The sequence below is a fragment of the Pelodiscus sinensis genome, chromosome 24 (genome assembly GCF_049634645.1).
Source record: "Pelodiscus sinensis isolate JC-2024 chromosome 24, ASM4963464v1, whole genome shotgun sequence".
NCBI lineage: Eukaryota > Metazoa > Chordata > Testudines > Trionychidae > Pelodiscus > Pelodiscus sinensis.
In genome coordinates, this window is record NC_134734.1 from 7,458,745 (window position 1) to 7,469,878 (window position 11,134).

Sequence of the window (11,134 nt, forward strand, 5' to 3'; positions counted from 1 at the left end):
CCCTCCCCCGACGTGATAGCTCGGTTTTGGCTGACTGGCCCGGCGGTGCCGGGAAATTCCCCCAGATTAAGTAACCGGCTTGTCCGTTTCCTGCTGCCGCGGGCGCCCGGCGGGGGCGGGGTGAGAATGCCACCTGGGGGGGGGGCGGCACTGCAGTGCGCGTGCGCAGGAGTGTCGGTGCCGATGGGGCGCACGTGCGGGGGTGCGTTCACACGAGTGTGTGACATGGGTGTGTCACAAGTGCGTGAGACCACGATTAGCCCAGAGGCCAGGCGGGAAGCCCGGGGGCTGGTCCCAGCCCTGGCCCACGCAACCGGGCGGAGAACCCAGGAGTCCAGGGTGACGCAACAGCCCCTCCTGTGCATGCGCATCTGGGGGAGGGAGTCCGGCCGGTTCCTGCTGCGCATGCGCTGAGGACACCTGGCTCCTCCCCCCCCTCGCGTGCGGGGATGGGAGCGCATGCGTGGAGTGGAGAGCTGCGTACGGGCGCCGGGTCGGGACACACGGAGCCGAGATGGCGGCGGCCGGAGCCTCCTGCGCCGGCAGCAACGGGGCCGGCGGGATGGAGGTGGACGCGGCAGGTGCGGGGGGGGGGCGGGGCCTTGCGCCTTCCACCCCAGATTCCTCCCGTTGTCACTCGCGCCGCTCCTCCTCAGGACTCCGCCCTCTTCCCCGCTGGCTCGGCCCCCCCCTTCCCTCAGACTCTGGCACCGCCCATTCTCAGGTCACGCCCCTCCTCGCCTGTTCCCCCTTCATCCAGAAGCTCCGCCCCTTCCCCACTCATACTCTGCCGTTGGCTCAGCTCCTTCTGCTTGGCCACGCCCCCGTCCCGATACACGCCCCCTTCTCTTTGGAGCTCCGCCCCTCCCCCATCTCTTCCCATAGCCCTGGCTGGGATGATTTAGTTGGGTTGGTCCTGCCTTGGGCAGGGGGCTGGACAGATGCTTCCTGAGGTCTCTGCCAGCCCTGGGATTCTGTGATTCCTGCCCCTCACCCCACTGACCATGCCTCTCCCCCCAGTGCTTCCCACCGTGATGGCCTCAGGTGTGACGGGCAGCGTCTCTGTGGCCCTGCACCCACTCGTGATCCTCAACATCTCTGACCACTGGATCCGCATGCGCTCACAGGAGGGACGCCCTGTGCAAGGTATCAACCCCGTCCCTGCCCAGGCAGCCCCCCCACCCTGTGCAAGGTATCAACCCCGTCCCTGCCCAGGCAGCCCCCCCACCCTGTGCAAGGTATCAGCCCTTCCCCCACTCGGGCAGCTGCCCAGTACAGTGGCTCCCCTCCCCCTAACCAGCTCAGGCAGCCACGCGCCCAATCCCTAGTGTCACTGAAAGTTATGGGGTAGTCACCCCCATGCCCATCCTCAACCAGAAGTGACTCTCAGCCAGTAGGTAGGACAGAAAGTTTAATAACTGACAGGGATGCAGCGTAGAACAGACTTCTTACCCCAGAAACTAGAAGCAGCCAGCACAATCCATCTAGAGAGGAGGGGGAGCTCTGCAAGCCATTCCCAGCTCCTGGTCCCATGCCCCCCAGCCAGGCCCCTCCTCTGGCCTTTGTCTTCTTCCCAGGCAAAAAGTGTCACCTGATAACACCCCCTTCCTGGGTTCAGATTGCAGAAGGCATCAGCCATTTGCATGTGGGGGAGGCTCTGTCACCCAAATTCTCATCCTCATCTACGTATTAGTAGAGTGCTCAGGGAAACTGAGGCACACACACAGGGTTACTATAGGACAGTAGAACCTACCTGCAACATCATAAAGAGAATAAAACTTCCACAATCCCCATGTCATGACACCAGCTGGGTCCTGCGTGGCTAGCATGGTACCTGTTCCCAGTCTGATGCCCCCTTCATCCAGAAGCTCCGCCCCTTCCCCACTCATACTCTGCCGTTGGCTCAGCTCCTTCTGCTTGGCCACGCCCCCGTCCCCGATACACGCCCCAGAATCCTGTCCCAGCTCTTCCTCCTCCTCCTTTCCTCAAGCAGCTGACCCTACCTGCATGCCTCTGCCTTCATGCCATACCAGAGATTAGAGCAAATCTGCCCCCCACCAGGGCCCCACATGCTCCCTACTGAGCCAGGGAAGGAGGAAGCAGCTCAGGAAGCAATGAGTCCTTGATGGGGTAGGAGTGCCAGGCCTGTGGGGGTCCTGATTTAAGAGGTCCCCAGTCAGCCCCCCTGGGCCCATAACACAGCTTCCCTCTGTCAGTGATTGGGGCACTGATCGGGCGGCAGGAGGGCCGGAACATCGAGGTGATGAATTCCTTTGAGCTGCTGTCCCACGCGGCAGAGGAGAGCACCCTCATCGACAAGGAGTATTACTACACCAAGGAGGAGCAGTGTGAGTGTGCAGGAGATGGGAGGCTGGCGGGGACCCATCTTGACACTACTTGCTGCAGTTATCACTGAGGGAAGCCTGTCAGTGATGCTATTCTGTGGTGTAACTGCTGGGGCTGGGCAGCAGTGAGCAGCAAAGAAAATGCCTCACAGTCCAGCCTGCTACCAAGTGCCCGAGCTGGGACCAAAGCCCTGGGGTGGGGGACTGCCCCTGAAAAACAGGGACTCTGGAAAGGGTAGAGGGGCCTCTGGTGATGGACAGCTCACCACATGCTGCAGCACAATGACATATGCACGGGGGCATGGTAAGCAGCCCCCCTGCCAGAAGGGGAATTTGACCCCTTGTGGCAATCTATTCTGGGTCCCCATTTTACAAAGGGTATGCAAGGGGCAGGAGGGAGCCATCCTGCTGCTTCAGGGCTTGGAGAAGTGGTTCCCTCCTTCCCCTGCCCGGCTGGCGCTCTGGTTAGGTGAGGTGCAGAAGTGCCATCATGGGGTGAAAGGGGGCAGGCATGTGGGAGACAGCACCGGTGCTGGTAGGCTGTGACTTAGGGCAGAACAGGAGCTAAAACCTGAGCAGTGCAGGTTGGTACAAGGGGGGATCCCAGCCAGGCTGGAATTAGCCTTTTCAACTCTTCCAGGGCACATTTCCAGTCTGGGGACAGGTCCGGTTCCATGCTGCCCTGCCCATCTGCTGATCCTGCTCCTCTCTTTCCCTACCCCACAGTCAAACAGGTTTTCAAGGATCTGGAATTTCTGGGCTGGTACACAACAGGCGGCCCCCCGGACCAGTCTGACATCCACGTCCACAAACAGGTCAGCCCCCTCTCCTGGCTCCCAGACCCCTGCTCTTACCCACCAGCCTCCACTTCTCTCCCAGAACTGGGGAAAGAACCCAGGAGTCCTAGCTTCCAGCCCCTCTCCTCTCCCACGATCACTAGAGCCTTTGACAGCTGATCCTGACTGGTTTGGCTAGGAGGCTGTCAAGTACTGGCACTTCATCTACCCCTCTCAGCACTGCCATGTTGCTCCTACCCTCTGCCTTGGAGCTGCCCCTCACCCCCCTGGGAGCTCTTGCTTGCTGTGCCAGGCACAGGAAGAGGAGGGGGCACTGATATCAGAGTGCCTCTCCCCCTGCCCTGTAACCCATCTCCGCAGAGTGGTGGAGGGCAGGGATAGAGGGAGTTTGTTCGCTGCTTTTGGGAGTGGTGCAGGGCCAGAAAAGGGGTGAGCCTGCCTTAGCCCCACTGCACCACCACCCAGAAGCCACCTGTGGTAAGCAGTGCCCAATTGGAGCCCACATTCTGAACTCCAGCCCTGAACCTTTCCTGCACCCCAAATCTCTGCCCTAGTCCTGAGTCTCTCGGCACTCTCACTCCCTCCCAGAGCCTGAATCCCTCCTGCACCTCAACTCCCTGCCCCATGCTCAGCTCAGAAATCCCTCCTACACTCCAATCCTCTAGCCCAAGATCAGAGTCTGTGTCCGCATCCCCCTCCCTGGCACTCCAGCCCTCTCCCCCAGACTGATAAAAGTGAGGGTGGGTGGGGGAGTGAGGGAGGATGGGACAGACAAGGGGTGGGAAGGAGGGGCAAGGGTATTTGGGTTGAGGTAGATCCTGAATTGCACTTAAATTCAAAAAAGTGATCTCGTGCTTAAAAAGGTTGGAGACCACTGCACTAGGCAGTAGCAGGAGCTGCTATTTCCAAGTCCCTCTGTGGCAGAGGGGCTTCTTGTGATGCAGGGCGGGTCTTTGGTGGTCTGAGAGAACTGATGCTGGTTCCTTGGTGATGGTGGTCTCTCCCTGCCTAGGTGTGTGAGATCATCGAGAGCCCCCTGTTTCTCAAGTTGAACCCCATGACCAAGCACACAGATGTGAGTACCCCTAAAAGAGCCTGATCCAGAGGGGGCTGCCAGGGCCTGGCAGCAGGGGAGGAGAAACAAGCCACCCGCCTGCCCCAGGGAGCTAAGTCTGGCTCCAGGATGGCTGGCCTTCCTGCAGCTCCGGCTTTGCGTGGAATTCCTCTTCACTTGGTGTCTCAAACCACAGCTCAGTAGCCCATGCATACCATCCCACAGTCATCTGCACAAGGGCGAGGGGTCCTCGTAACTGGCTGCCACGAATCTCTGGTGGCTGCATCTCAGCGCTGGGCGAAGGATCCTTGTTGGAACAGTCCCCTGCTCTGCCTCATCCGGCTGACGGCCGAGGGTAGCTGGGGTCACTTCTCAGGCTGTTTCTTGCTCTCTGTCCCCAGCTGCCAGTCAGTGTGTTCGAGTCAGTGATCGACATCATCAATGGAGAGGTAAGGTTCCCCCACCCTGAGCATGCCTCACCAGGGCTACGTCTACACTGGCATGATTTTCAGGATATGCTTTTAACAGAAAAGTTTTCTGTTAAAAGCATTTTCGGAAAAGTGCGTCTAGATTGGCAGGATGCTTTTCTGCAAAAACACTTTTTGCGGAAAAGCGTCCGTGGCCAATCTAGACGCGCTTTTGTGCAAAAAAGCCCCGATCGCCATTTTTGCGATCGGGGCTTTTCTGTGGAAAACAAATCTGAGCTGTCTACACTGGCCCTTTTGTGCAAAAGTTTTTCAGAAAAAGACTTTTGCCCGAACGGGAGCAGCACAGTATTTCCGCAAAATCACTGACAATCTTACATGATATCGTCAGTGCTTTTGCAGAAATTCAAGCAGCCAGTGTAGACAGCTGGCAAGTTTTTCCGGAAAAGCAGCTGATTTTCCGGAAAAACTGGCCAGTCTAGACACAGCCCAGTAGAAATGCACATTGCTGGCTGTTGGCATCTAGCTAATCAGCTGGGCAGCATTGGAATCTCCTGGTTGGCCGTCAAAGCGCCCAACTTACTGGGAACACTGCTCCTGTGGTTCCCAGCTGGGCCAAGGAGCCATCCCAGCCTCTGATGCCCCCTCGTCCCCAGGCCACCATGCTGTTTGCAGAGCTGCCCTACACGCTGGCCACGGAGGAGGCGGAGCGCATCGGGGTTGACCATGTGGCCCGAATGACAGCAACCGGCAGTGGGGAGAATTCCACAGGTGAGCGTGCACAGTGGGCGGGTTGCCCCGCGACAGCGGGCATGCAGGGAATGATGGAGGGTGGACGGGGCATGCAGAGACAGGGTGAGAGGAGACAATGCATGTGGTGGTGGGAGCAATGCCTGGGTGAGCCCATGGAATGTGGGAGCCTCCCAGAACTGCAGATGGAGCCCACAGGGCTGGGAGAGCATGCCGGGGGGACCACTCAGGAGGAGGGACAGTGTCCATGGGGGCAGCAGCCTGGGGGTGGGGCCAACAGGGGAAGAGCCTCCTGACCCTGCCGTGTGCCTAGTGGCCGAGCACCTCATCGCCCAGCACAGCGCCATCAAGATGCTGCACAGTCGCGTCCGCCTCATCCTGGAGTACGTCAAGGCCTCGGAAGCAGGTTAGGGCCTGTTCTGTGCACCCTGCTCCCCATGTCTCCCTGAACCCTCACTCTCCCTTGCTAAGGGCCCCTTTAGCTCTGACCCCAGCCAGGTGCAAGGGTCCCTGGCTACGTTTTCCTCTTAACTCTGACCCCTGCTGGGCACATGGGCCACACTCTCCCCTGAGCTCTGACCCCAGCTGAGTGCATGGGGACCAGCCTCCCACTCTTCTGCCTGGTGTGCATTGGTGCCCCCCTGTAACTGGCTGCCCTGACCCCCAGGTGAGGTGCCGTTCAACCACGAGATCCTGCGCGAGGCCTGTGCCCTGTGCCACTGCCTGCCCGTGCTCAGCACCCACAAGTTCAAGACCGACTTCTATGATGTGAGTGGGAGGGAGGTTGGGGCATGGTGGTAGAGTCTGGGAGCAGCTGGGCCAGGGCAGGCTGGGAGGTGGGGGCTGGTGGGTCAGAGCAGGAGGAGCTGGGAGCCAGGACTCCTAGGACAGACTAGGGGTTTTGGAGTGGGTGAAACTTGAGGGTGGGAAGTTGTCTTTCCAGTGCTGGGGGGACTGGGCAGACAGGAGGTGGGAAGCTGTCTCTCCAGTACTGGGGGTTGGGAGGGGCAGCTTGCATGTGACTGCCTCCCTTCCTCCCCAGCAATGCAACGACGTGGGGCTCATGGCCTATCTAGGCACCATCACCAAGACCTGCAATACCATGAACCAGTTTGTCAACAAATTCAACATCCTGTATGACCGGCAGGGCATCGGGCGCCGCATGCGTGGGCTCTTCTTCTGAGCTGCCCAGGGCTGGGCACGGCCCCCTGCTCCCACTCTCCTGGCACCCCTCCCCTTCCCAGCCACCCCCCCCCCATACTATCTCTCTCCCCTTCTCTGCCCAGCCCCCCTCACTCTCCTCTCCTCCAATAAACTCTGTTGGAGCAATTGACACCTGACTGCTCATTGCTCCTCTGGTGGGAGTGGGGGGGGGGGGTCACCACAGCCATGCTGCCTCCCCCAGCCCATGGGTCTCCCCAAACACCCTCCCCCATTGTTCTCTGCTGAGTGAGAGCAGCCCCTGCAGCAGCTGCCCCGCCTTGCCTCTGGGGCTGCCCCGCACAGGGGCCAAGCTCTCTCAGCTGTTTTTTGGCTCTGGGCTGAGGTTCCCCTGCCCCATCCATCCCACTTCAGCTGGGAGCTCATTCCCCCAGTCAATCTGCCAAGGGTCCTCATCTCAGCGAGGGGGCTGCCCCCTGCAGTAGCTCACCTAGCTGCAGGCAGGAGGGGATCAGGTCTCATGGCCCTGTTGCTGGCCCACTGTACCAAATTGCTGCATCCAACTGGCCCACTGGCAGCAGCTACATGTTGTGCTAGACTTAGGCTTTGCCCTGAGCACTCTCGTGTGTCATCACTTATTGAACCCAGCTTCAGAAAAAGGGCTGAAGGGAGCTCGTTGCCACCAGATTTTAGTCTCACTTTAGTACCAGGCCCCATGGCTGTAATTAGCACCATGCTCAGCATTGCCAGACAGAGAGGAACCTAACTCAGAGCTAGGGACCCTGTTCCAGTTATTTGAGAGGATTGATAGCCACGTGAACAAGGGTGATGTAGTGAATGCAGACTGTCAACTTGTGTCAATCTCTCGCTCCAGCGCTCAGGCAAAGAGTGGAGAATGAGAGGGAAAGTCTACTCAGGGATCAAAAATCATCAGCCAGTTAAAAAAAAAGTCATGAATTTTGCTGTTAACAGACTTCCATTTTTTCTGGAGGTTTTTGACCTTTTCAGATCCACCCAATTGCAGCACAGCATACAATGTGTAGAGGGCTCACTGTGTATTTATTTTAGATTACAAGTATTTGCACTGTAGAAAACAAATCCTGTACAAATGTAAAATGGTAAACAAAAAAGCCTACACTCAAAAACAGTGTAAAACTTTCAAACCTGCAAGTCCATTCAGTCCTATTTCTTAGTCAGCCAATTGCTCAATCATATTTAGTTACAAATTGCAGGAGATGACAATAGTGCTGGCCTCTTGTTTACTATGTCACCTAAAAGTGAGAACTGGCTTTTGCATGGCACTGTCATAGGTGGTATCAGAAGATATTTGTGTTGGATGTGCTAGAGATTCACGTGTTCCTTCATGCCTAGGCCACCAGTCCAGAGAACATGCATTCCTTCTGATGAGGGTTCAACTCCATAATGAGCCATAGCAGCACTGAATGCACATTCATTTTCATCATCAGATGTCACCAGCAGCTGGTTGGTTCTTCCCATTGGTGATTCAGGTTCTGTAGTTTCCATGTTGGAATGTTACTCTTTGAAGCTTTCTGAAAGCATGTGCCACACCACAGCATTTGAATGTTAAGTCTCCAGCCAGTGCGGTGTCTCTTTTTAGAAAGCTCTGTTGTGTTTTGTCAAATTTGCTGTGAAAGTGTTCTTAAAACAAACATGCTGAGGCATCAGCTACCACATGAAATATCTGGCAGGATGCAAGTAAAGCAAAGCAGGAGATACACAATTCTCCCCCAGGAGTTCAATCACAAATGTAATTAACACAGTATTTTAACAAGTGTTGTCAGCATGGAAGCATGTCTTCTGGAGTGGTGGCTGAAGCATGAAGGGGCACATAAATACCTTGCAACACTGACTACTACAGGGCCACGTGAATGCCTCTTGTACCTCCAGGCCATATTGCAAATAAGCAGGCAGTGTTATCTTCTCTCAGTGTAAACAAACATCTTTGGCTGACTACGAATTAGGGCTGCATGGACTTCCAGGCTCTACAATTTCATATTTTGGGTTTGAGCACAGCTATACAGGCAGTCCCCGGGTTATGTACAAGATAGGGACTGTAGGTTTGTTCTTAAGTTGAATTTGTATGTAAGTCGGAACTGGTACATATTGTAGGGGAAACTCTAGCCAAACATTTCTCCAGAGCTCAGTTTTATTCTCCCACACCTCACTTTCCTCAGTCCTTTATTCTCAAGCTGAGGTGTCTGCTGAGAAAAGCCGCTCCATGTCTCCCTGGTCTGCTGGGGGGGGGGGGGGGAGCGCTAGCTTCGCATCTCCCCGGTCTGCTGGGGGGAAGCAGCTAGTGCGGGGTTGCCTCACCCCGTTTGTAAGTAGGGACCCAATGTAAGTCAGATCCATGTAACCCAGGGACTGCCTGTATAATTAAAAAAAATCTACATATGTAAGTTGCACTTTCATAGTAAAGAGATAGCTCTACAGTGAGTGTAGGAGGTGAACTGAAAAATACTATCTTTTATTTTTACAGTGCAAATATTTGTAAAAATAATTAAGCATTGTGCACTTTACATTGTGTTGTAATTGAAATCAATAATGAAAATGTAGAAAAAGTGCGACTGATTTTTTTTAAGTCATGATTAATTTGAGTTAATAGTGTGAGTTAATTGTGATTGACTGGTTAAAAGCTAGGAAGACCAGGGGAGGAATAAATAGTCCATTCTCAGACTGGTGAGAGATAACTAGTGGTGATTCCCCCCAGGTCTGTACTGGGACCAGTCCTAGTCAGGGATCCAGAACACTGGGCAAATGGTGAGCTAGCAAAATGTGGGGAAGATATAAAAATCATGCAGGAGGGTTCTCTCCAAAGCTGCCTGCAATGAGCTACAAAGGGATCTCACAAAACCAATATGAAATTCAAGGGCGAGCAATGCAAAGTAACAGATTCCTAATGATATACAGGGCCTAAAGAGTCTAAATAAGCAGTTACCACTCCACTCCTGTTACCACAGCACATCTGAGCCAAGGAAGGGGTGCAGCCAGGTGACACCTTTTGCCAGGGGAACAAAAGGCAAAGGAAGGCATGCGGTCAGGCTGTTAGGTTGGGGCTGTCAGTCTCAGTTGGCTTGGGATAGGGATCAGCACCATTGGCTGAGCCCACTCGCCCCAAGACAGATTGTATGGGCTGCTTCTGGTTCCTGTGCAGTAGTATCACCCTGCATAGTTCTCCACAAACAAGTTTAGAGTCCTGGGATGCCATGAGAAAAGGGAGAGCAAGACAGTAACAGACTCCCACTGATATCCTCCCTTCGTCATCTCTTCTAAATTAGCAGTTCCAGTTATTTAATCTATCATATGGAAGCTGTTCCATCCCCCTGATCATTTGTCACCCTTCTAGGTACTTTCCAATTCTAATGTTTCTTTTTTAGATGGTGCAGGTGTTCCATGGACTTAAACGGGCATTATAATATTGTCTTATCTATCCCTTTCCTAGTGATTCCTAACATTGTTAGCTGGTGTATTTCGCTCCGAGCTGAGCCCAGAGGCAGAAGGAAGAAGTGAGATGCCCATGCCCACACCCCACACTTAGCCTCAGGGGAATATCCTACAGCCCAGGCCAGCAGTTGGTTGCTCAGCTCTAGGCCCCTGTGCAGGGAGCAATTTCCTCACATCACTATCCCTCTCTGCAAACAAACCCCCTCCATGCATGGCTAGGACAGCGAGGACTTGCAGTCACTTTGCTCTGTTGCATGTGAGTTCTACTGTTCGATCATAACCCAGTTGCTGGGACACTGAACCAATGCCTAGATGGGGAAGCTAACCTAGCTCCAACCTGTCCGAGCCCAGTAGGGCCTTTTGCCACGAGAACAAAAGACAGATAAGATTCTTAGCCCCCACCTACCAGGCTGGTCCCTAAGTCAGACTCAGTTACCTTGAGGTACAGAGATAGGGGCAGAGCCCTTGGCTCTGAGCCCCCTCTCCCCAGGATGGATCATGCTGGCTGCTTCTAGTTCCTGTGCTGACAAGTCTGCTCCACACTGTGTCCCTGCTGCCTCAAACCACCTCTTGTAGCCACCAGCTGAGTCTCACATCTGGCTGCAGATGGTGACTCCCTACGCTTCAGTGATGGGTGGCAGCAGTGGGATGCACTGCACCCCATAGACCGAGCATCAGGCATTAAATGACTAGGGCAGAGTAGAACAAAGAGGGACAAGCAAGAGCCAGGTGCACTGAAGGCCAGTGAGGTGCAATCCCAGGGGTGGAGGAACCTGCAGCTTAACTTGAGCATGTGGTCCTCAAGAAGGGGGTCACACCCAAGGAAGGGTTCTTTGTGGGGACAACCAGAATTGGGCCCAGAAGTCACAGTTGACTGGATAGGGGTACAAGGCCTGCTGGCTGCCCACCCTTTGGCAGCACAAAGCGCTGTTTGCCTAAGGCTCCACCGTGCAGAAGGGTTGGGCTCAGCCACTAGCAGGGAGATGGGTGATGGGGCAGCAGAGCAGGGCCCATTGAGTTCGCAGCCCCTCCCAGTGGAGCTCACAGGACGTAAGGCGTAGGGTGTCCCCAGGGACGGGGGAGAGACAGCAGCAAGGCCCCTGCTCTGCCTGCCCCTCCCCTCCATCAGTCACGCTG

At 55.3% G+C, this 11,134-nt stretch overlaps 1 protein-coding gene across 2 annotated transcripts; it reads left to right on the plus strand.

Moving 5' to 3' along the window:
• The first annotated feature begins 422 nt into the window (after window positions 1-422).
• Window positions 423-6,704, plus strand: COPS6 (COP9 signalosome subunit 6). Of its 2 annotated transcripts, XM_075908024.1 has the most exons (10): window positions 423-581; window positions 1,021-1,146; window positions 2,217-2,348; window positions 3,072-3,160; window positions 4,155-4,217; window positions 4,598-4,645; window positions 5,278-5,392; window positions 5,685-5,777; window positions 6,039-6,139; window positions 6,414-6,704. In XM_075908024.1, exons 1-10 carry the CDS (start codon window positions 515-517, stop codon window positions 6,552-6,554), a joined length of 975 nt encoding a protein of 324 aa, XP_075764139.1. In that variant the 5' UTR covers window positions 423-514; the 3' UTR covers window positions 6,555-6,704. The 2 variants fall into 2 exon arrangements, with proteins under 2 accessions (XP_075764139.1, XP_075764140.1); XM_075908025.1 differs by lacking the exon at window positions 4,155-4,217.
• The last annotated feature ends 4,430 nt before the right edge of the window (window positions 6,705-11,134 follow it).

Coding starts and splice junctions, on each gene's coding strand:
- COPS6 (XM_075908024.1), top strand. CDS start 515: ATGGCGGCGGCCGGAGCCTCCTGCGCCGGCAGCAACGGGGCCGGCGGG. Junction 3,161..4,154: donor ACATCCACGTCCACAAACAG/GTCAGCCCCCTC, acceptor CTCCCTGCCTAG/GTGTGTGAGATCATCGAGAG. Junction 4,646..5,277: donor TCGACATCATCAATGGAGAG/GTAAGGTTCCCC, acceptor CCTCGTCCCCAG/GCCACCATGCTGTTTGCAGA.